This window comes from Carassius gibelio, chromosome B3 (genome assembly GCF_023724105.1).
Source record: "Carassius gibelio isolate Cgi1373 ecotype wild population from Czech Republic chromosome B3, carGib1.2-hapl.c, whole genome shotgun sequence".
Lineage (NCBI taxonomy): Eukaryota > Metazoa > Chordata > Actinopteri > Cypriniformes > Cyprinidae > Carassius > Carassius gibelio.
In genome coordinates this window covers 22,511,221-22,537,598 of record NC_068398.1, presented here as the reverse complement: position 1 = coordinate 22,537,598, position 26,378 = coordinate 22,511,221, and the positions used below count along the sequence as shown (strand labels likewise).

General features: G+C 38.4%; 1 protein-coding gene across 5 annotated transcripts in view; it reads right to left on the bottom strand.

Moving 5' to 3' along the window:
• The window catches only part of rbfox1 (RNA binding fox-1 homolog 1), a 257,241-nt gene that overhangs the window by 121,971 nt on the left and 108,892 nt on the right, over positions 1-26,378 (bottom strand). The window contains exon 1 of one of the 5 annotated variants that reach the window (XM_052552765.1): positions 202-708. The exons of 3 other annotated variants lie outside the window; for them this stretch is intronic. In XM_052552765.1, the coding sequence (XP_052408725.1) occupies positions 202-300 (99 nt within the window). In that variant the 5' untranslated portion in view covers positions 301-708. Of the gene's footprint in view, positions 1-201; positions 709-26,378 lie in introns of those variants that run through there. One more of the 5 variants, XM_052552760.1, reaches the window with a different exon arrangement.

Here is a 26,378-nt window from a genome sequence, read left to right as displayed (position 1 = left end):
TATATATATATATATATATATACACACACACACACATATATATATATATATATATATATATATATATATATATATATATATATATATATATATATATATATATATATATATATATATGCATGCTAAAGTGGCTTGCCACAATCCGCGTTTCGCATATTCGCACTGGACTCCGCGGGCTCGGAGAGGAGCTCATTCACTCACCTGCTGTAAGTACATGAAAGTCAAGGCACAGGAGAGCTGAGGACACATGTCCACGTTTGGCAGGGCGACGCACGTTCCGCCCGTCAGGGGATGCTGCATCGTGTTTGCGTCTGCTCGTCTTGTCCTGTCCGCCGAGTTTCAAGGGGTGTTAAAGACTGCTTTAGCAGGATCGGTTGCTGTTATGAAGCCTTTTAGCAGCCAGTGGAGTTTGCGCAAACGCGGCTGAATAACCGGCTATGAGTGAATGTGGATGTTTGAGCGCGAGCGTCCCGATGAGCGAAAACACAGCACGCGTGTTTTCCTGTCCGTGATGATTTAAGTAAAGCCCTTGTAAATATGCACGAAACTCTATTCAGTCCTTTTCTGGCGCTCGTAAATGAACTCAATCACGGGCAAGAGATACTAGAGTTGGTGACTGGACGTAGTGAAGTTGAAGCGCGTGTGATTTTCCATTCGCTGTCAGAAGAGTCCGGGCGCACCGTCTGTTTCATTGAGCAGCATCTGAATCTCCGAGGCGAAGTGATGCGGGGCGGGGGCCAATCCTAAATCACACTTTCATTTTTTTTTTTTTTACCGGGGGTGGTGGAATCTCTTCGTTTTTTCTCTTGCGTGAAACTGAACTGTCCTTATAATTTATTATTATTGCGCCGCATAAAGCGCGCATATAGAAATGAAACTCTCAGCACGTAAACAAACTGCCATCACATTTGTGTTCCATTAAAATCATTTCATGTCAGCCTGTAATGCTTTGTGCTGTAAGGAAGACCTGTCCAACCTAATACCTGATTTACTGAAATGATATCACTTCTAACACTTGGCTATTTACTATTATTTATTGTTTATAATCACTGGATGAAGCTTCTCTTATAACACGTTGAGTAAAACATGTCTTCTTATTTAGTATAGTGTAAAATTGAATAAGTAAACAGTTTAACCCTTTAATGGGTAGCTGTGGGGCAGGGTGGGACTATTCAATATTATGTCTTACAATATTACCCAGCACTATGTATTTCAGTTGGACATAGTAGGCTACACAAATTTACTTTCTTTTTATATATTTTTTAAAATCATAATTATTATTATTATGAGCCCAAAACATTTGAGTTATCCATAAAGGTTGCATCTCTGTAAAACTTTAGATGTTTACATACTGTATGTGCTTTAAATTTACCATGGTAACCCTATTTTCTATGAAAATGTGGTATATATGTAAATGTTATAAGGACTATTGTAACTATGGTAACTTGCTATTAGACCACTTGTTTCAAAAATATGTTTATATATATATATATATATATATATATATATATATATATATATATATATATATATATATATATATATATATATATATTATGTATAAAAATACTGACAATGAAAAACTGAAAGTGCACTCCTCCTACAAATAAATAAATATAAAAAATTTATTTAAATAAAATAAATAAATTGGCTAAAACAGATTGGCTATTTTACAATGTAGTTGATCCAGAAGCCCTCTTAAGCTACTGCATCAAAATATGCTTGTCTTTGAGGATAAAAAAAGAACACACACACACACACACACACACACAAACACACTCCCACATTATGACTGATTTTCAATGTGTACTTCCAGAAATAATGCAAGTAGTTTGTGCACTACAGTGAAAAGGAATTAAATAATAATAATTAAATATTATTTTATTTTGAACTAATCATTTGACAAATGTGCTGATAGTCTTTTTAAAATACAAAGAAATGAAATGACTTTGGATGAGCCATATCAGTAACTATTTGCTAAAAAGGAAGCCTTGCACAAAAAAGAAGAAAAAAAAGGTTCACTGAGCAAACTGAGACAGCGACATATAAGGGCAACACATAAGAGTAACTGCTTATCTGAATCATAAAAGAACATTTGTGTGCACACTAGGCCAAATGTGAGGTTCTAAATAATTCATTAAAGCACACACAAATGTTTAAATGTATTGTTCATCACACTTCTTTTAAAACCACTCTGGCCCTTATCTACCTATCAGCAGCAAGGCCTTTATTGTAGATTCATTAACAGCTGTTAAATGTTAAATACAACTGATATTCAACCGATGAGCAGACCAAGGTCTAAGCAGAAAGTGCAAAGATATACAGTAGGGGGGAAAAGAATGTGAATTATTCATGTTCTTTCTCTTTAATCTTCTTCCCTCCCTCTTTGCACCACGTTACAACCTAAGGTGACTCGCAAATCCATAATATGATTTCATATCCTTGTTACTTTAAAAGAGCAGAGTCATAAAAATCAATGTTTTTCTATGTTGCACGAGGGGCCGTAATTAAAAAGGGCTTCTGAGGAGCCGGCAGACATGTATTATGGAGAGGGCAGCAGACTGCTTTGCTCCATTTTACTCTTTTTCTTCTCCACCCCACTCATAGCCTGAAGGCAAGACTATTTCTAACCCCCTCCCCATCCATAGACGTCTTCTCGGCCTTTCCTCCTGAATTCCTCCATTTTTTTTCCTGTCTTGATGTTACAGAGTACAAAATATTAACTGGACCGTCAACCAGTGCATCTTTTTTTTTTTTTTTTTTTTAAGGAATAAAAGAGCATTCGGCCAGCATTTCATCGCAGATAGTAGTGTTTATTTCACTGCGTGTCACTGTGCCTTTGACATGTGATGAGGCATGGTTGCCCTTTGCAGTGCGTCTGTTGTCTTCGCCTTTACTGAATAAATAAGCAGGGACTGCATATTGAGAGAGAGAAACCTCGTTTATCTCTTTGTTTGTCAGTGATGGCTCTCTCTCAGATTTCTTGTGTACATTGTGTTATTGGTCTGTCTGTGATGGGCAGGAAGGGGGGGAGGGAGGCAACAACGTTTCTAAAGCTTGTGTGCTTTTTTCTTTTGCACTGTATGGTACCGGAGAACAGCCTAATGTCACGATAATAGCACGATTCGATTAAAAATGAAATGGGCGAAAGCTCTGATCTTTGCCATGCTGTAAACTGGTCAAGTTTTTGGGTTACTTATTTCTACATCAGGTCTTAACGGCATCAAAACCAAAACAAAACAAGTAATTGGATTCATAATGTCTGCAATAAAATGAAAACGAATGTTAATGCAAAAATAAAAGTTACGTCATTATTTACTCGTGGTTGTTCCAATCCTGTTTGCCTTTTTCTTCTAAGGAACATAAAGAAGGTATTTAGAATAATGTTTCGACTGAAGATTGTCTAAACAATGAAATGCAGTGAAATTGCATATAAAATAAGAAACAACAAGACACTCAGAATTTTTCAAAATACCTTGTCAACGAGATTTGGAGTGATATGAGTGTTATTAAAGGAATATAGAATGTTTGATTTGGGTGAACTGTCCCTTTAAGACATATTTCTTAGTGAAATGGAATACAGTATTAAGTCATGTAGGGCGGGGCTTCAAAGTATCCATTGAGGTTTGCTGGAAGTGTGTCAAGTGAGCCATGATATTATTGGTGAATATTTTTTTTCCCCACCCCCACAGCCAGGGTTACATCAGCAGAGGTGGAAAAAGTTATTACATTTTTGATGAGAGTTATACTTTTTCCACCCTTACATTATAATAATGTACAATAAGACCAGAAGCAATTCGAGAAAGTAAATAAATACAGCTTTTGATAGATTTTGGACTAGACCAAAACAACAAGAAAAAGTCTTCCTCTTCCACTTAGAAGGACCTGAACATATAGTATTACCCCAGTTAAACGTTTTCCACAATCATTGCTTTTATATAGCCGCACAACAGCAATAGAAAACACCCCAGAATAAGGAAGAAACCATTTAAGGTGAGAAGAAAATTTAATCATACCCTGAGCTGGAAAACAGTTCATGGTTATTTCAAGCTTTTACTGTTTAGATTGAATTTCACAGACATTTTATAGCTTCAGTTACTGACAGAAAAAGTGAGCTTGGTGTAATAACTGTTATTGTGTGCCATGCTACACTAATGAGAAGGGCCTGCTACATACATGTGTGCACCTGAAGAGGGGGAAACAAATCCTTGTCAGTGGCTAATCCTTAATACTTATTTTGCTTTGCCGTTGCTCATTTGCAATACACGCTTGACGCTCTGTTGTGGAGTTATCAGTTAGATATGACAAACACGAATACAAATCCCTCCCCATGAACTGTTTCTAAAAGCAGCCTGCCTCCCACCACACCGCAACAAATTGACTCTCCTGTTAAAAGGCAGCATGGTTGGTTGTTTCCATTATGTTTTTTTAATTATTAATGACAAGCTCTCAAAGGCGCACAAACAGGAAAGTCAAAGATGGAGATGTGTTTTGCTAAACAACAAGGCAGCACGTACTTGTGACATTTTCTATCAAAACGACAACTAATATCACCTTGTCGTCCCACTTAGAGGGCAAAACACCAAAGAAAATCCACACACATATGACAAACAACACATCCCTCAGATGTTTGCGTCGAACCACGGCAGCTTTTGGTGGTGCGACACAACTTTTGGCGTGTTAAGATCCCATGGAGTGTCTGAGTAAATGAGCTGTGGCAGTGCTTGCCACATTGTCATTTAGGATCAGGTTGGGTGTATTTCAGTAGCAGGGTGCAGAGCTACAGGCCTGGGCTCCATTTCAGCCTGTGCACCCGATGTGAGCATCACCATCGCTGACAGACTAATAAGGACGGACTGGCTGCCTCCACCCCGTGTCAGGAAGTTGACAGGACTGCAGCAGGTGCTGAACGTGTAGGGAAGATTGATGAATTCACATGGAGGTGGATTGCAGGGAGCCGGTTTGGTCATTGTTAGTGTTATTTTTTATTATGATCCCGGCTTGCTTAATGTAAATCCTAAGTCAGGATGATGGCTAACATCCTCAGCCACAGTGTTATGGGTTTTGTGCAGAAAAATCAGCCATTATCTAGCTGGGCTGAGCGGGAACCGATGAGCCAGGCGTTCGGGCTGTGATGGCTGAGACTCATTGTATATAGTATTGTTTGTTTCTCCCGGTTGGTGGAGAATGCAGGCATCTTGTCCAATCATTTCCAAAAGGAAAATAAAATAAAAAATGCCACAACCGAATAGGAGCGATAGATTTTCTCCATTCGGGGCTGGAAATAGAAGACGCGGGATCACGGCGGGCATGAAGTCTGGCGCGGTCATGGACTGCATAGGAATTCAAACCGTCCGTCTCCTGTTATGTGACACTTTTCCAAACGCCACAGACGGCCGCATCAGCGACTATCAGCATCGGGAGGCTAATCAGAGATTCCTTGCTGCTCTTTTACTTTGCACATCGCACAATTTGGAAAAGTCAGTTTACATGACAGTAATTACGGAAACAGATGGGGCTCCGGCAAAAATACGGCGGCACTGAGACAATGGGCCCAATGCATGGGGGACTTTCGGGGGCAATGAGGAGTGCAGGCAGATTGCATGGCAGCTGAGACTGCCTTTCATTAGCACTTGAGTGTGCGTCTGGAAGCAACAGAAATGCGAGTCGTTTGTTACCCCCGCTGCTGTCTGCGCTAGGGGCCTGCAAATTGATTACTGGGTGGGACGAGGCAAGCGATCCTTAGCACCTCCACACAGCTGGTTACCTAGAGCAGAAGCTGCAGAGACGCTAGCTGTCCACCCCCAGCTTTGGCTTGACAGCAGCTGCTGATCTGCGCTCATTGCAATGCATTAAGACTTTGCTGTCTTTTTAATTGGCAACAAAAACAATCCCATCTCACCGTTAATCACCTCTGTGGAAACGTGCGAGGGTGAGAAAATGAAGAGAGAATCGGTGCCTTTTCGTCTTTTTCTATTTTCCCCTTTTTTTTTTCTCTTTTCCAGTGTTCCCATATATAAAAACCATGGAAACCGAATATCCTTTAAATAGAAGACAAACGCTCAGAAAAGATGGAGGCCAGCGGTAAAGTGCTAATTAGATGTTTGTGTGTCCTAAAATCATAACAAATAATGCTAAGGTGTCTTTCTACTAATTAGTTCCTCGGCTCATAATCGAAACCCCAAAGGTCCAGAGCAGATATATATGGGCTATAAAAAAACAACAACGCATTAAAAGGATGTTTGTACAAACAGGGATAGGGGAAGGGTTGCGGACAGGGCTGGGGCGAGGGCGTGCGCTCTTTATGCCCAGACGGCGATTCGGAGCGACATCTTAGAGAGCTGGGGCAAACGCCATGGATGACTTCCCCGTGCTTTCACCAGGCACTGCCATTAGAGTGCTTTAGTTTCCATTAACGTGTCACTTTTCTTTGCTGCAGAGCCCATGAGGAGGGGGCGATTCGTTCTGACAGGACCAGGGGCTGTCACATGCAGTAACGGTTCAGCACCGACCAACAGGAAAAGCCTCGGAGCTGACGGATCCACGATCCATCAGAGCTGACGTGCGGGCCTCCTCCACCACGGATCCGATCTGAAGCGCGTAGACAGGAGTCCATTAATTAACCGCTTAATATGTGGAGCTCTGAAAGTCCTGCACGGCTGAGCATGGCGCTGTCTTGATTCGAGTGAGTTAAAAGAAAACAAAAAAATGAAAAGATACAGCCTTTAAAGAAAGATTCCAACCAGTAATGAAAAACCTTACCGTGACGTAAAAGGGATTCAGTCTGCTTATGTGTTACATTCACATGAACATTCTATAATAAGTGGATTGTGAGATTCCATAAGAACCATTTCAAATCCAAGAAAATCAACTGACAAAAATATGAACTAACAAAGCATGTTTTGATTTTGTCAACGATAACAAAGAATGTGGCGGAAAATGTGCGTCATAAAGATAAAATTAGATGTTTATTTTTAGTAAAGTCAACGAATATAAAATGACATGGTTCAATAATATTTTCAGGAGAAAAAAAAATCTAGGTCCGTTAAACTGTGAGCCGCATGGGTTTCATTGACGTCTCCATCCATGGTATAACACAACAGCGGATCCAAGTACATCAATATTGAGAAAGTCTTGCGAAGGGATGCTGCGTTGAAGTCATTAGCATATCATTAATTAGCTTGCCACTTCCTTACGAAGATTGCAAAAGAGCAAAGAGCCTCCGGAGGGACTCGCCTTCATTTTAGTGGCAGCGTGAGGTAGGGAACAATCGGAGGAGTACTCGTCTCCAGAGACCACTCCCTGTAATCATCAGCTACTGCTCGGAGACACGCCCTGCTCATTCATTCACCCGCTCACACAACCAACCCGCCACGGCACCTGGAATTCAAACGCCAGCTAACCCAGCAGCTGGCAAATTATATCAAAATGTCTGATGTTTGCGCTGAACTTCGGAGCCAGTCAGTCTTACTAAAAGGAGGACAGATGGTACCGTTTCTTCTGTTACTTTTAGCGTGTACAGGCAAACAAACCGGCTCCGCCGTCGTTATGTTTTATGAGATATGACAGAACGAAATCTTGATGCAAACCATTACGGACATCACACACCGACTGAAGCAATCTCCCAATAAACTTCTGCAAGATTTAGCCTTACACTCAACATGTTACAGCAATCTAACTACTACTTTGAACATTTTACATTTTGCCAATGTTTATTTTTCTTTGTCATTTCAAACCTGTATCAGACTTACTGTCGCCTGTAAAACCATTTTTTTTCCATACAATCTAAAATCAATGTGGTCAAAAGGAAAGTCAACTGGATGCCACTGACTGGACACACACAGAGAAAAATATTTCTCAAAATATCTTCTCTTATTTTCCACTGAAAAAAGAAAGTCGGGTTGAAATGACATGAGGGTGAGTAAATTATGACAATTAAAATTTTGGGGTGAACTAAACCTTTAATGAAGCCCAAAATCAATTAGCAAACTCTAAATGATCCATCCATTTCCACATCCTCCATTTCCATTCACCATGTTCTCCTGTAAGATCATCAATTACCTCGCTACTTAAAATAACCGTCGTTCCTACTATATTTCGGAGCTTTTTCGTCTGATTCTTGCTGCTCATTAAAGGCCTCACCATTTGTTTGCTCACCACAAAGGTCCTTAAATCTGCCACAACATACAAAAAGAGGCCAATTCCACTTTTCCCTGCAGTGTTAATTGAGGGAGCACTCTGTCTCCTGATTAATTATGTCAATGTATAAGAAACATCCTCTTTTCCAGTGCTGCATAAAAAGATGTTCAGGTCTGAGCAGGTCTGCCTCAAAGCAATGCACAATGAGCTTAACTAGTAGCCCATAGATTACATCTGGACATCATGTCAGTGTCTTATTATGACAGGCCTTGGCCAGAGATTTCAGCCTTCTGTCGCCCCGGGGCAAATGGGATCAAGCTCTTCCCGGACAGAGATAAATTCACTCCTTGAGTGCAAGCATTTCTAGAGGGATGCAATTTGAGTGTGAACGTGATGTAACACGATATTGTGTGTTACAAATAATGCAAGGTGTTAATAAGTGAATTGTGAAATATAGTTTCGAAACAAGTGGAGAGACCGACAGATATGGGTAGAATTATCTGGTGAACATGTTGAGGAAAACACACACACACAATGCTCTGACATGCATAGTCTTAAAGCTGGCTTGCAGTAATTACCCAGCTGCTGAACTACTAGGGTGGCAGGAATGAAAATGAGTACCAATTATTAAATGCACCACAGAGAAGATAGAACACTACAGGAGGTCCACAATGGGACTCATGTTGCTTTGCCATAGCTCCATAAATGCTAAACGACTCAGAAAAGCATTAATATTCCAACTGTTCCATCACTGATTCCAATTTAAAAGAAAAGCAAGCACCTAGATATCATTCCAGTCAATGAGATGCCTCTAAAATCTATTGCGTTAGCTGCCTGATGCATTCCAATGAAGGTTTCACACCTGTATGGAATGCATTGCATTTCCTATCAGAGTTGAGACAACAGGAAATAGCCACACACTGAATCTTACCACTAAAAAATGGATCTTACCAACTCAACAAGGTGTACAGATTAAAACAAAAGAACAACAGCAACACTTGTGGCCTTAAAAACAACCACAGGCCTTCATCAGGATAAAGAAAAATGTAAATTCAAAATCTGACACAAAAAAATCTAACTTTATGAAGATTTTACTCATTTGTTTTATTTGTCATCTCAAATCTTTAATACCTTATGGTAAAAAATATGTGACTTTCTCATATTACAAGATACTGTGTATTCTTGATATATTAAAGATATTTCTTGAGAGAATGTAAAAATGTAAAAATGTTAGTAGGAAAATATTGGACATCTGGGTTGGGAAATATATTTATAAATAGAAAAAGAACATATTTAAAAAACATATATATATTATTATTGTTATTATTAAAAAATAACTGACTGTAATAATATTATTTTTAATTAATGAACAAGCTATAAAACTATTACAATAGTTCTGAACTACTGTAATAATATTTTTTATAATTTATCTTGGATGGAAAAACTATTTTCACTCAGAAGTTACTAGTTAATTTCACAATTAATTACAAAGTAAGGTAACATACTGAATTAAATGAGACATGTTAGCAGAAAGACAATATATATATATATATATATATTAAATTACACATTATATAAAGTTTATAAATTGATTTGCATTTCAGTGAGTGAAATAAGTATTTAATCCCCAAGCAAAACATGACTTAGCAGAAACCCTTGTTGGCAAGCAAAGAGGTAAAACGTTTTTTTTTTTTTTTTAGGTGGTCACCAGGTTTGGGCACATCTCAGGAGGGATTTTAGTCCATGCCTCTTTACACATCCTCTCTAAATCCTTAAGGTTTCTTGGCTGTCGTTTGGCAACTCAAAGTTTCAGCTCCTTCCACACATTTTCTGTAGGATTGAGGTCTGGAGACTGTCTAGACCCCTCCATGACCTTAACACTAGAACCGCCAGAGGTCGCTGTGTACATAAAAGCACCAGTGGGTAAATTTTACCCACGCACATGACAGCTGTTTTTATATGGCTACAGAATATTATTTCATTGTTTTATGCTACTGTCATCACAAAGAAGTGTCTATAGCGAGCGGCAATCTCCCGCTCTCTCTCGTGGAGCCAATAAGGAATTGACTAAAACTGTAATTCATCCACTGGCCGCTTGAGGCTGGCTGCAAAAAGGGAGTCAATCCCATAGACCCACCATGTTAAAATGTCCAACTTTACAGCAGAAAAAGACATGTTTACAGCCTGGTGCAAAACATGATTTTGGTCTATATAGCAAATTTTACCCTTCATGACAACTGTGAGGGGGGTGAATTTTTTGATAACTTATCACTTATCCGTTTAAATGATATTAAGCCTTAAAGTTCTGCATAATTAAGGGCATGGCCACTTGAGTGACAGGTGGATTGCCATTGCTGACATTGTAGTCATGCTAGGTGGGCGTGGCTTCAGCAACCAGCTCCTGCCTTTTTGCCCATTTTCAATTGTCCGGGAGAATCACGCGGTGACGCCCTGCCAAGATGGCGATGGCTCGCTCTGCACAGTTTGAGCTTCAAAAACGCTCTTCAGGAGTCACGGGTGACGTCACGGACACTATGTTCATGTTTTTATGCAGTCTATGGTCTAGAGCAGGGGTGGGGAACGTTGATCCTGGAGGGCCTGTGTCCCTTCAGAGTTTAGCTCCAACCCTGAAAAAGAAAAACCTACCTGTATCCTGAAGACCTTGATTAGCTTCTTCAAGTGTGTTTGATTAGGGTTGGAGCTAAACTGTGTAGGGACACAGGCCCTCCAGGATCAATGTTCCCCACCCCTGGTCTAGAGTCATGAAATAATTATGTCTAGTTGTCAACTATATTTTTGTCTGATAACTGCTAATTCTGTGAGTGGAAGGCATTATATTGCTACATTATATAGTGAACATACAGGCATTACATAGCTGGTAAAATTGACCCATGCTGGTTCTTATAGGTTTAAATGCACTGTTTATCGATCTGGTTATATATAAACAGTTTTAAACAACAGGGGATGGTAAATCACACAATTTAAGTAAAAGTCAGTGACTGGGAGACTTGAATGTTTTATTAAAAATCTTTTATGTATGTTTTCTAAAAACAACCAAACGTAAAATGTACCCCGTGGCAGTTCTAGTGGTAATGTCCTTCTTCTTGAGCCACTCCTTTGTTGACTTGGCGGTAAATTTCAAGTCATTGTCACACTGGAATACCCATCCTTGACCCATCATCAGTGCTCTCATCCAAGATTTAAAAGTACATGGTCCCATCCATTTCCCCCTCAGTGCGGTGAAGTAATCTTGTACCCTTAGCAGGAAAACAGCCCCAAAGTATAATGTTTCCACCTCTGTGCTTGACTGTAGAGATGGTGTTCTTGGGGTCATAGTCAGCATTTCTCTCCCTCCAAACATGACGAGTCGAGTTAAAGCCAAAGAGCTCAATTTTGGACTCATCTGACCACAGCACTTTCTCCCAAGCCTTCTCTTAATCATTTAGATGTTCTTTGGCAAACTTTAAATGGGCCTGTACATGTGCCTTCTTGAGCAGGGGGACCTTGCAGGGCACTACAGGATTTCAGTCCACGGACACCTAACCAATCTGTGGGAGCCAGAATTCTTGTTGATTAGTAGGGGATCAAATATTATTTCACACACTAAAATGCAAATCAATCTCTAACCTATATATAATGTCATTTTTTTTCTTTTTGGTTGGTATTTTGTCTCTGTCCATTAAAATAAACCTACCATAAAAATAACAGACTCTTCATTTCTTTTTAAGTGGATAAACCTACCAAATCAGCAGGGGATCAAATAAATATTTTCCCCAATGTACTCCCAAAAAAATCCTTGTTTTATTTACAACTTTGAAATTCATATATATTTTTTGCCAATGGCCAAGAAAAAACTACTGACAACAGGTATTGCTCAATCTGTTTCCACCAATAAATGTGACCCATTCATTCCGTCTTTCTTTCTTTCAAGCGACTCCTCTTGCCGTTCACAACGACTCCCTTAACGTTCACCCGGTATTATCCTGGGACTTATTAGGTAGCTATATCGTGCCAGCACTCATACTAAGATAACCCTTACCTGGTCTTATCACCGGCACACAAAAGCATTGGATCAAACAGGCCTCCATGTAATCCATCTTTGTCAACGGCATTACGGAAATTACCTGTCACAACCATCATGGTCGAGATTGTGTGATTAAACACAAACTTTAGAAATAAATGCCCAAGGGTAGCAGAACATGGGTCTCAGCAAAGTATATTTCAATTGAGTCCCCCCCCCCCCCCCCCCCCACCATCACTCATTAATTGCTCAATTCTACATGGAGGAATTACGAACGACACAATGTTCTCTGGAAGTAAAAAAAAAAGAGGGCCGACAGAATGTGGGAGATCATCACAGACTATTGCTTGTAGCCGCAGAATGATCTTTCATTATCTTTAATTCAGATAGGCAGTGTTTTCTGTCATTCCGCTGGGCTCGTGACAGAGCTGGAATTGCTGTTTCTAAAATAGAGCTGAGAAGTTAAATGGATTTAAACCTTTGTTCACCGCAGTCTTGTGCGCAGGCCACACTTAATGGAAATGAGTGTTTGTGTCTGACAAGATCGGAGGTGTACGTGCTGACCTATAGCTTAAAAAGAGAACTGTTTTAATTCATAGTACAATAAAAAGACATTGTCACGTCAAGCTCTCGCTCCCTTTCTTCTGGTCTGCACCTACCGTCTCAGTACCATAGAGAAGCTGAAGCTAATTACATTAATGTTAAGACAAACGTCACATTCCAACACATTAACAGACGTTTTATGCTTACATACTTATGCTCTTATCTTAATTGCGTCTGCACACACCTGCACGCATTTACAGAAACTGGAAAAAGATGAGTAAAGGGTTTTATAATGGCATTTATTTAATTATGAGCATATGCATCAAACAAGCTAATGAGCTTCTACAATGTTTACAATACATATAAAGCATGCTCTAAACTGTTCAAAAATAAATGCATAAAGGTAAATGTGGCTCTGTATGTGACTGTCATGGTCACCAAGTGGTTTTATCAGGCTTTACTGTTTGAAATCTGTTCACGCAAGTTTCCAAATGCACTATTTACTGCTGACAGAATTATTTTTTTGGTGCATTCAAAAACTGTGTGGCTTATATTTTGTTGAGTTATTTATTTTTCAACTTCTGTTTACAAGGTTAGCTTAAAGGTTCACTCAATTTGGATGAAAGACCTTGCAAAATCGCCAAAATGACCTTGTTCTCAGGCAGCTACAGAGAGGAATAGGAATAGAAATATTCAAAATTTAATCCCAAGGATTCACTCCGAGGGAATATTTTGCCCTTTGAGAAATAATTCATGCAATACTGTATGTGTGGCAATGAAAATGATTTAAGATTAGGCATTAGATTTGATATAATAACTTATTTAGTGTTGTTCGTATAATGGACTCGATTATGTCAAATTTAACTCTTCTTTAATAAATTATGAGATGAGTGAGAGTAAAAATGTCACCTCATCTTTATGGATCAAAGTTATATTCTATGCCTATCAACTGTTCCCATAATTCTGATTAATACCCCTGTCCGTTTCTTCAGGAAAATATATTCATAGTCACACTGTCTTTTTCGCCGCATCTTTTTTCATAGTGGACAAATCTGCCTTTAAAAATTCAGAGGTCTCAACACATGCTGTATGGAAGAGCCCATTACTTCACCGGTTTCACTGTGAACTCTGGTTTATTCCTGAGTGATCAAAGAGTGCCAAACTGTCAAAACCCAACAGTCCCGAAGACCAAGGTACAGCACATTTGATTTTTCAAGTCATCGAATACACAAACAGCCCTGCACAATAGAGAACTTTTTATTCTTCAAATCCCTTTAATGTCTAGGTCTTCGCTGAAGCGCTACTTTATAAGTTCTGGGGTCAGTAAATAAGAGTATTATTAAACATGGCTGTCAGCAAACCGAACAAGCCGAAGCGGTGGACAGCTTCCTACTAAATTATTTACAGCACGACATGCAGCATGAATTTGTTATTCTGTTTCTTTAGGTCCCACTATAACAATGCAGAGCTGCAGCATATCTCTGCACATTCCCCACCAGCTCCTCTGCTCTGCATGTTACACCCATATGCCACTGCTAGCAGCGGGTGGACACAACCAAAGATCATTAGCTTCAGACGCGGCAGGAAACGCTCAAAACTAAGAATACGCCAATCAATGACATGGACACGCTGTGTTTTTCGGGTCCAAACAGAGTCTTGACAATCATGAGACTTACTTGGTCCTATACTGCACAATTATGACTGCCAATGTCAAGACCTGGATTCAATCTACACAGTTGCCATTCACTAAGATACTGATTCCAGACCCCTGTGTGTGTGTTTGTTTATTAATTATTTGGCAAAACAATCTTTAGAGCAATAAAAAAAATAATAATAATAATAATAAAATGCGAGTAAACAGTCCTCTCATTGGCCCACAGTTCCACGGTTTATATTCCCAAACAGCTTGTTGGGTTTTTTTGTAGCTGACATTATATTTGTTTATCATTTTTAGCTGGATTCCAGGATTCTTGTAAATCAACCATTCATACTGCTTTTCACAGAACTTATGTAATTACGCATCATACATTGTGATATAGCCTGGTTCGTTGGATCAGATTGCTTTCTCACTACAATCTAACCACTCCAGGGTTCATTTTCAATAGAGCCGTGACCACCTTGTTCAGGCCATCTTGGACAAATTGTTTTTGCGAGGATCTGAGTGCGATTGCTGTGTTCACATATGCTCAAACAAACCGAGCTAAAGGGGGAAACGTGCCAGGTTCTGAAACAATGGGCCAAGTGTGAAAGCACTCTTAAGCCTCATGCACACCGGTACGATTATCGTGTTTTTCGATGTGTCTTTGTGTTCATACCCAAGCAGTTTTCACTGGCGATGAGCCGAGTGAATGTGCAAATTCACTCCCTGTCATTAGATGGCGCTTAATGAAAAACAGAAATTCTTTGGTACACAAGGCTGTCCATAACAACTCCCTCTTATCAAGATCACTGTTGCGTTTTTCATAAAGCTCTGGTGTTCAGACACCAATGAGACCAGCAGCTCTACATTCATCTTGCCTTGATGCATCTTATTCGTCTGCTTATTTCCTCTTCATTTTTAGGTATCAATGCATGCTCGGCAAGACCGTTTTGTGCTTGAGAGCCACCAATTTGTGTTTTACTGCAACTTCAGCAGCTCTAGGCATGTGAACAAAATCACCTCAATCATCTCATTGGTCAGGCAGTTTTAACATGGTGCTTCAAATCAAATGTTTTCTTTTTAAATTAGCGTTTCAATGGCATTTTTATTTTATCTGATAAAGATGTGTTGATGAGCGGAGCTGCTTTGATTACAGCCATTACTGGAGAAACTGCTGGTTCTACGCTGTTCTGCCGCTCTTACAGTGCCTCCTGCTGGCAGACAGTCAGTTTGCATTTTCAATAATAAGCCCGTTTCCAGCAACATGCTTTTGTTGTTGCTCATTGTTTTGTTTTTACGTTTCAATCTATAAGAATAATCAGCCTACACTACCAGTCAAAGGTTTTTGAACAGAAAGATATTTCTTTTTTTTTGTTTTACTAAAGTATTATCTTCTGCTCACCAAGCCTACATTTATTTGATCCAAAATAAACAAAAATGCAGTAAAAAATAATATTTTTACTATTTAAAATAGCTGTTTTCTATTTGAATATATTTTCAAATGAAATTTATTTATGTAATCAAAGCTAAATTTTCAGCATCATTTCTCCAGTCTTCTTCAGCTTCACATGATCCTTCAGAAATCATTATAATATGATGATTTGCTGACTATCAATATTTAAAACAGTTGAGCAATTTTTTTCAGCATTATTTGATGAATAGAAAGATCCAAAGATCAGCATTTATCTGAAATAAAAAGCTTTTGTAACCACTAAAAAGCTTCAAAAGCTTTTTATTTATTAAAGAAATTAAAATTATAGCAATTATTACTTTCATTTAGCAAGGGTGCATTAAATTGATCAAAAGTTACGATAAAAACATTTACAATGTTACAAAAGATTTTTATTTCAGATAAATGTTGTTCTTCTGAACTTTTTATTCATCAAAGAAACCTGAAAAATTCCACTCAGCTGTTTTCAACATAACAATAAATGTTTTTTGAGCAGCGAATCAGGATTTTATAATATATATATATATATATATATATATATATATATATATATATATATGGTAGTGTATGTTAGTTTATAGTTTGAAGTTAAATATATTAATATTAGTAAGGTGAGCATTAGATGTTTATTTGACAGTGATTTCACATTTCTTGTTTGTATGAAGGCTAAATACAAATAAAAGGTGAACATTTATTCATTTGTTCCATTTCTTCCCCCTAAAATATTATTAGATTTATAGAAGTAGGTTTCATACTTGACAAATACATTTTTCACCAAAAGTGGAGCAAATATTTGCATCATGGTTCTCACTCCAGCTTACTTGCAGGATGTTTTCCAAGTCACTCAAGCAAATAAAAAAAACAATAATGCTCTCCTCCATTTTCGGTCACAACCAGATGTTTCAATAAGCTGGCTTGCATGATGATGCATCATGCAAATTTCCTGCTCGAGTTGACATTTTTCAACTTGCACAGAAGGCGCGACTCACACTTTTGTGTCAAATGCCTTGCCCAATACGCTTCATGTGCATCGCCTGGCACAAAGTTGCATGTATTTGCGTCTTTGCATTGAAATTTTATGTAATCTACTACTAAATTTGCACAAATTTATTTCTAAAAACCTGAAAAAATCTTACTGACCACAAACTTTGCTACACTAGTTTACGAGTTTGTTAACTCATTTTATCTTATTATTTTTTATACATAAGTCTCACTAGATTTTGTTATATATATATATATATATATATATAACACTGTCCAAAGAGAAAAACCAAGAAACTGAATAAATACGTGCATGTTTGATTTAAGTTTTTGTCATGCATTGATGGTGCAAGAAATGTTCAGCATCTCACAAATCCATCAGGCGGAGTCAATTTGAATAGCGTTTTGTTAATATGAATGGACTGGTAATGTAACGGGCTCCTAGAAGAGGCCTGCGCTGAGATACGAGCTATTCTCTGTTGTCCCCCAGTGCCATCCCTTTTCTCTGCACGTCAATAGACTGAGAGGTGGAGCAACACTCCCCGTGGGCATCGCCTTTTCCATTTGGACTATTTGACACAACACCCTTTCTCCTCGCCTATTCAATCTGTGCTGGGCTTTCTAGTGAGCTAATGATGTTCTCTATTGTTTCAAAGGTTTTCTAGCAAATGGCATGTGTGTATATCTGTCTGTGTGTGTGAGGCGCTAAGCATGCGGGATGCTGAAGAGAGAGCGCTGATGCCCTCTGTGCTGAGATCGGTGTGTGTGTGCCACAGCCGGAGTGTCTGGAAACTTTAAGCCTCCCTCACAGCTTTCATCCTGTCAGCAAAATTTTGCTAATATTGAAGCAAATTTGCAGCAATGGAGCAGAGCAGAAGCCATCACTACAAGCAAGGCATTTTTTCTTTTCGTCCAACTGAGGTCATTTTGTTTGTCTTTGTATTTTTGCTTACTGTCATCACGTTGTATTAATAAATAAACTGCACAATTAACCTGTGGGCGCTAGTGTATTTCTTAGAATACCTTTTCTTCATTAAGATTCCTGCCCGTTAATTACCTTACGGCTCCGAGAGCTTTGCAGCCTCCCTTCTCTAATTACTAACTGAACTAGCAATGATTTATTAATTGTGTATGATTAGTGTATCTGCAAAGGCTAATGCAGCCACAACTTACTTTCTGTCTCTGAGACACAAGCTTTCATCAATCAGAATCAATCAGCGTTTCTACACGGCTCAGTGGTTGTCGTGAAATGCTCTATTATGGTGGAACAAAACTAGACTGTAATCCATACTATAATCCAGAACGAACCTGCCTCATTATGATCTCAGTAAAAACCTCCTGGCTATTACCTGACTGACTACTAACTCAGTTCTTCTCAAGGGGACAATGAGGTTTATCAATCCGTGGATAAAACAGTGAGGATTCTTAAAAGAACAGATCATACCACAACTTCTGCCATTATTTATTTACCCTCTTGACACGTCCTTCCTCCTATGAAATTTTGAAGAATATACTGAAAAAGCACCATAAACGCAGCTTATATGATTCCTTTGCTATGCAGTCAACTTTGGGAAAGAAAGGGTCTTAAGTCTAAATGGATTTTCACAAAAAATCTTGACATTTGCACCTTCATGTCCTTCGTGTGATTCATGAGCGAATCCTCTTTCAAACCAGATCTTTTCAATCAATCAAAAAAATCAGTTCACAAAACCTTTTTTAAAGACTCATTCACAAATAAGACACTGCTATATACATATTCATAAACACACCAAGGAGAGCTAGAGCAGATGTCAAACTCTTCAGGGAATAATGACTTTGGTGTAAAATAAATATATTTAGCATTCCATTAAAGAAAGAAAGTCAGGTTTGTAAAGACATAAGGTGAAATCACACAAAATGGGAACCCTGCTTCTGACATAGAGCTGCAGACTTAAAATGGCAATACTGGTTTATTCAAATGCATAGTTAAATTAGGATGGAGTAGAACATTGAACTTCTCATAATGAAACCAAAAATGTTACCAACGCTACGTTCAAATGGTCATTCATGCATTCCACTGACATATAAAATCCCAGGACCAACAGTGGCAAGATATCAAATTAAATACATCACAAGTTAAGGACAAGAACTCCAAGGCACTCGGATTGTAGTGAAAAGTTAAAAAGCCTTTATTGCATCACTGGCTTTATACCTTAAAACTCTTTTGGTGAGAGGTAAAAGAGTTTTAACGTATAAAGCCAGTGATGCAATAAAGGCTTTTTAACTTTTCACTACAATTCGAGTGCCTTAGAGTTCTTGTCTTTAACTATATACTATCCCATACAACCAAAGAGCACCGAGATTTCATACCCCATGCAGCACTTCTTGATGCATTCAGTGCTTTGAATAAATACGTCATAAGTTTATTGGAGCACTTTTGGATTAACTCATTCAAAAGAAGTACCTAGTCAAAGAGTTTACGATTTCAGATGCAGCCACTGTAAAAGCCCTGTTTCCAGAGAATTTCTATCAACTGGAACAGTAACTCCATCACGCTGACAAACCGTGCAGGGCTGTCCAACAGTTGTGTGAACGGCACTAGCGGACATTGTGACTTGCAAATTATGTCTGGTTGACAGGGAGGTGTGTGTGCTTTGGGGGGGGGGGGATATTGCAGAGCAAAACAGTGTCTCTTGAACCTCGAACAAAAACACTAAGATGAGTCAATTCATATAATTAAGGCATCATTCACAGATATTGTGCTGTCAGATAGGCCATCGTGGGCCAGGATTTGGCTCTCATTATGACGCATTTGGATGTGATCTTTCTCTGACACACAAGCGGCTCACCTGCTTTCCCCCTCTGCTGTGCATAATGTCCAGCTCATTAAAGGCCTGGAGACCGGTCAACCTGAGGAGAGAGAGGGGCCTAATGAGGACTGCGAGCTCCCCCTCGCCCCTCCCTGCCTACACTGACTCCAATTTGGACCCACATGAAAGGCAAGCCAATCTGAGCCACCTAGAAACTTCTTTTCTTGTCTCAGCCCTTTTAGGATATCCCTGGTTTCATGTTATTCTGTTACAGATGGACACATCCTTGCTCTGCACCATGGAATTAGATGAAATAATGAGTATAAATGGTAGCTTGGATTTACAAAACGGTTTGTTATAAGTGTCCAGACTAAAGGAAAATATGGGTTGTTTAAGGTTAGGGGTAAAACTTAGCATTTAATAAGAAATAACAGAAAGTGTTAAATCTGAATTTATATTTGTAGTTTTTGAGTAAAAAAAAACAAAATGAAAAGATTACATTTGTTTTAATCCTATTCAATTGCAATAAATACCGTTCCAAGCAGCTTTAAAAGTGCATTGGCTTACTCCACTGGCAAAACAAAGAAGAATGACAGTGGCAAAGGAAAACTCCCTAAGAAGTGTTCATAAAGAGCAAGAAACATTTGGAGAACAAGATGCTAAGACTTCGATTTTTAAGACAACGTTGTTCAATAAAATATACCCAGAAAACCATCTGCTAATAAATATTATGTTTCAGACTTTTTTCTTTCTTTCTTTCTTTCAAATAAAATAATTTTCATTATTTTTTTATTCAAGAATCAAACGGTTCACAATGTATGTTTATGATTCACAAAAAAAAAAAAAGAATCAGCTCATACGAGTCACTTATGAATTGGACTACACAGTTTCCTCTGTGATTTTAATTCTCTATTCTCATTCAAGTCAACTGTTTCAGCAATAAAGCTACTCTTTTCACGCTGTACTTTTTTGATAAAAAAAAACAAACAAAAAAACGACTCATTAGTCATTCGCTTTGGGACGACTCAAAATAGAGATGTTTCTTTCCATTTCACAGTACAAAGTACTTTTTATTGCAACAATACAGACTAAGAACATTTACGACTCAGGATTTCTTTTGCTGGCACTAAAACAACAACAGGTACCAAGAGGGCCACATGAGTTAGTTGAGCAAGATGCAGCGGCAAATGCAGGATGGACAACGCTGAACAAATACATGTTTAAGATACAACTGAAAAATAGCATAAAGATCAGACTTGGAATTTATATCGGGGTCATTCACTGGATTTATCAGGAAATGTAATTCGGGGAGGTTGATTGAGGAAGCTGATTGGTTGGAATGTTTACCTCTGGTAATGACTGGTTATATTACCATTTAGGACTGAAGCAAACAACACTGCATATTCCATTCTATTAATTTAGTAATTAAAGGCGCCTTTATCCAGCTTTTTCTTCGATGCAGAATCAAGCCTATGGGCAAGACTTCCAGTTCATTATCTGCTGTAGGGAAATAAGGAGAAGAATAATAACATGCAGTAAATGGTAACATGCAGTAAAATAATATGGTAAGACAATTACTTTAATAATGATGATGATGATGATTAATATTATTATTCTTAAGTTATTGATTCTTGCTTGTGCAGCATTCAGTTGTAATTAACAAAATGGAGAGTTGATTATAATTGGTTGAGGTGTATTCAAAGCCATTGTAAATGACTTTAGAAGCATTCACCTGTGACCTCATTACATCAGTATTAATGCACCACTGCATCTCTGTGTTGCAGTTCATATCAGTATAACTGCAACAAAGAAATTGCTTCAAAATGTTTTCTGTGAATTTTGTCTAAATGGGAAAGCTAAGCTGAGCTCTGTCATTTTCAAAGGCAAACCAATGAATAACTGAATGTACACATGGTGATCAGGCTTTGCTTTTATAGTTTGTGACCTTTACCTGATAAAATAACAACATTTACAGCATTTGCATGTATTCATTTATTTAAAACTGTCTATGTGAATACACCCATGGGTCGATGTGGCTACTTACAACTGCTAATTCACTATATTTGAAATCTTCACAGTATCTCAGCCATACCCAGAATGCATCTGTCTGCGCAGGCATGTAATGCCCCACTGACAGTGAACCATGAATACAGTGTCAGCTTGAAAAAGCTGCATTTCTATTATCAAGTTGATGCGATAGTAAGCACCTTGAAGGGAAGGGCTGATATGCGACTGCCCCACTATCTGGCTAGATCCTAGCATGTGCAGGACACAGCAGAAATCTCAGAGTGTGAAATCAGTCACCTATCTCTAAAATACAAACTCTCCGTCTTCGCCTGCCTCTTCATTCACAGGGGCCTTCTGTCAATGGAGCCCACAAAAGGTTCTGCTTAACGGCTCGCACGAGTCCATCTGCAGTATTTATTACCTCAATGCTCAAGGTATATTTCCCGCAGTATATACCTTTCTGCCGCAGCAGTCTGGTCTGATTAAATCAATATCTGTTTCTTCACAGACATTAAAAACCAGACAGGAGAGAGACTGCTGATCCTGCTCTGCCTTATCAACACAAACGCCCCTGAGAAAGAAAAGAGAAACCATCATTTTTACAACACTCACGCCGATGCTCATGTCAGGTTTTTCTTTTTATCCTCGAATCCACAGATTTGTTCTCTCGCAAAGATGCCTGTGAAAATCCACCTCCTGGTCATCACTGATGACAGAACGTCGGAGGTGCGTTAGATCCATAAGCATGGCCCGTTGAAATGCCCCCTCCACCTTTGAGGGTGTGGGCAGGCCGCTGAGCGTGCACTGCAATTACGTACTGCTAATTGAAAATGTTAATCTTGTCACATTCAGGGGCAGACAGGGTTAAAATGGTAAAACTGCAATTCACTTAAGGCCATATCTCTCGTCGAAATGAACTGGATGATTAATCCTTTATATTCTTCAGGGATTCAGGGAATATCAGCAATTAAATTAACGACTACAAAGTGTACGCTCCAAGACGGGGAAAAAAATCGTGAAAGACACACACTCATTTTTCCAAGTTGTTGCCTTAATTGTCTCTTCACTACCCGTGTTGCTCCCTGTCGTTACAGAAGCACCCCCATTACAAAACAAACCCACAAGATACATTGGCATTGAGCCATGTTGAAATATAAAATGATTGCCGTGGTTAAAATGTATTTGTCAATTTAAAATCTTTCCATCTATCTATCACTTATCGATCATTTACTCACCTTTTATATCATACCAAATGTATATGACTGGGCAGTGATGGGTAATTTGATATTTTTTTAGAGTATAGTTACAAGCTGAGGTCTCTATACATTACAGCAGCATTACACTGATTGTTAAAAGGCAGCACACGATCTTTCGAGTGCCAGTGGATTAGAGATCTGCTCTCGCGAGACCTGACACAAACAGAGTGCCGAGCGGGACAAGATGGGCGAGGGCTGGTGTGGGCGGCAAGGCCCTTGTATTTGTGCTGGATGCGGGAGAATAAAATGAATCTCGGAACTCCCGCAGAATAGAAATATCTAAACATAAAATATCTAAAACAAATAAACTGATATTCATCTATTGCACAAAAGCAACAAGAACTAATATACACTCTGCCATGCAAACCATGTACGCAGCAGCCTATGCTTGCTTTAGTCAAAAATAACAAGTGTTGTGTGCATGTTGATGCTTGGATTTCATGTAAATTTCATGGATGAGTTCATTGATAAAAAGTAACGTTAACTAGTAATGTAACTAATTACTTTTGAAATAAAGTAATCAGAACAGTAACGTCATTACTTTTAAAAGTTGTAATCTGTAATTTGATTACATTTTCAGAGTGAACACTGTGACTGGGTAACATTTTACAAAAATATTAGTTAACACAAATTAACAACAACAAAACTTCTAAAGAATTTATTAATCTTAGCTCATGTTAATTTAAAAATTAATCACAAGTTTAAAATCACAGTTATATCTGTTAATGATACTTAATGAACCTGAGCTAACATGACCCTTAATGAACAAATGTTCCAGGTAACAAATTAAAAATGTATAAATACTGCAACAAATACCGCATTCGGGGTATTTCTGTAAAGTGTTATCGACCTTCTTTTTTTCTGCTAGACACAAAAAGGGGGATTTCAAAGAATATCTTAGCCACTCTTTTGAGTATTATGAAAGTAAATGAGAATTGTGACTGTCAAGCTCTAAAAAGACAAAATGAGCATTGTATAAAAAAAATTAGTTTTAAGTTAATCACTGCTAATTTTCAGGGAATAATTTCAATTTCACACAAAGCAATTATTTGACTTTTGCAGATTTGGAAAAAGTTTTTAAAACTACTTATTTATTTTGGAGCTTGACAACCCCAGTCCTCATTCACTTTAATTAGACCGAAAAGAGCAGCTAGGGAACAACATGAGGGTGAATAAACGATGACAGAATTCTCATTTTTGGCTGAACTAACCCTTCAACATCAAGTGGACTGCACCATGTCCCCATTTGTTCAAACACATAACATCATTAGCCCAATCATGTTTTTCCCCTCTTCTTCCTCTCGTTCTCTCTTTCCCACTTTTCCCCCTCCTAGTCAAGAGGAAACATTAAATATCAACTAGGTCAACTGAACTAGTGTGGGCACCAGAGGCGAGAACACTGCAATTGGTCTGACCAGAGCTGATATTTGTAGATAAATACCACATCCCCAGAGGTTCTCCTACAGTGAATTATTAGCAAAGCTTCATTGATCTCTCTCAAAATGGCAATAATCTCCAGTTTCATCCGGGCCTTTACTAGGGCTTCAAAGTGCATTACGCTGCCTGGCTGCAATTGTTATCACAAAGGTGTTTTCCTGGCCTGGCCGTTTTTTTTTTTTTTTCAGAGAGTGCAAAAAAGTGTAAGGCGCTAAAGTGATTTTCTTTCTCTCTGTGGTATGTGCTGCTGGTGTATTGTATTTTATAGCAAGCAATAAAAATCTCCACTACTGTAAAGCTCTAGACCCATATGTGTATGGGCCCAATGCTTTTATGGTAATGAATATACTTATGTAATAAAAGCTGTTTTTGAAAGAGCTTGTAGTGCTTTCACATTTTTGTTTTATCTGGCAGGAAATTTCATTAGAAGGGTAATGATTTCAGTATATCTATAACAAAGCAGACAATCTCGCAAAATGTCATTGATCTGGGCAAAGTCATCTTAAAATTTCCTCATATTCTTTCTTTGCATTTATGGTTTCATCCCGGTGAGGTTTTCATATATACATGTATTCTATTTTATAAATCAGATTAAAACTGTCACGGCCACATCACAACCAGGAGAAGAAGAAGAAGAAGAAGAAAAAAAAAACAGACACGGTGGAATCAGATGAAAGGTTTCAATGTCCAATGGGGAATAAAAAAGTTTTGGATTTTGAGCAGTGTAACATTAAAGCATCCGAGTCCTGGTTTGATATCTGTCATAGGCTGCTCTGTCATTACAATGATGCCACTTTGATATGTTGCCATCTGTAAAGAACAGCCACCTGTCTCCATCAATCATCATAACAGACCGATGAAAAAAGCCACAAACTCTCATTTCATGACAGCAGATAATGACCAACACAAATGTGCTTTCAGTATTTGTGAATAAACAGGTAATGACATGGCAGGTCATTTAAATCTGTCCGCGTGCGCTTGTAATCTAATACCAAACAATGGCGAGTAAACCTCAGAGTCAATACCCTGGTGCGCAGGATGAGTTTGGGAAGGAACTGGGTTTGGGAAGTGAGTTAATTGAGACCAACTTAATTCAAAGGGGATGTCTAATGCGATTTCATGCATTCTGACTTATTTACACTGCTAAAGAGTTAGATTCTCATGCTAAACATGACCAAAGTGTCAAAAACGAGTTGGAGTATTTCTGTGTGAAGTTTATTTTCAAATATGGCCCTGTATGATGTCATAAAGGGTGGAATTCCTTGTATGGGCACTTCTCCAGAAGAGTGTGCACACACATCTGTCAGGGGTGCGTTTCAAGAACTAGCTAGTCACGGCTGTTTTTCCGGACACAATTGTATATCCGTCATTTGAACCACTTTAGTTCAACAACATAGGGCCAATGACGTCACACACATGTGGTGGAGTAATAACTTCTGTTAATTTACCTGATTAATTTAACTGATAAGATATCTTTAAGATGCTGCTGTATTGAACATGGCACCTGATGACTAATTTATTACTATTGTATTGTGTCCTTTTTATTATTTTGATTACTTATTGATAACGGGTTGCTCCGGGATTCCCGGGACTTATTGAGGATGCACTAAAATATATAGATTAAAATTTATATGGAATATAAATTATATATTTATATGGAATATATAGATTGTATTTCATGTTAGATTGCTTATTACGTGTGCTTGTGACTCTTTAGTTCCACCTACGGCACGCCAACAGAAGCTCAACGTTTACAGCTGTTTATTTAATTTATAAATCCGATAACCCTAAAAGACACTTCTGAAGGTATTAAGCATGTGATGCTACACTATACTGTATGTACTCAAGATTAACATGAGATTGGCAGAAACTGTGTGAGTTATGTCCACTTTAGTTAGAACTAAAATAAATTAAACTAAATTATTTTCACTGTAATTTAGCTGCACAGTTGCTGATAACACCTTATTTGAATGTTTAAAAAGTGGAAAAGGTTAGATAGATGACAACACATTCTAGAACCAAACTTACTCCCTTAAATGTATAGTACTAGACAGACATTCAGTAGTACGTGCTGGGATAGCAGTCAGGAATCGCCTGTCCCTCTCTCACACGAATG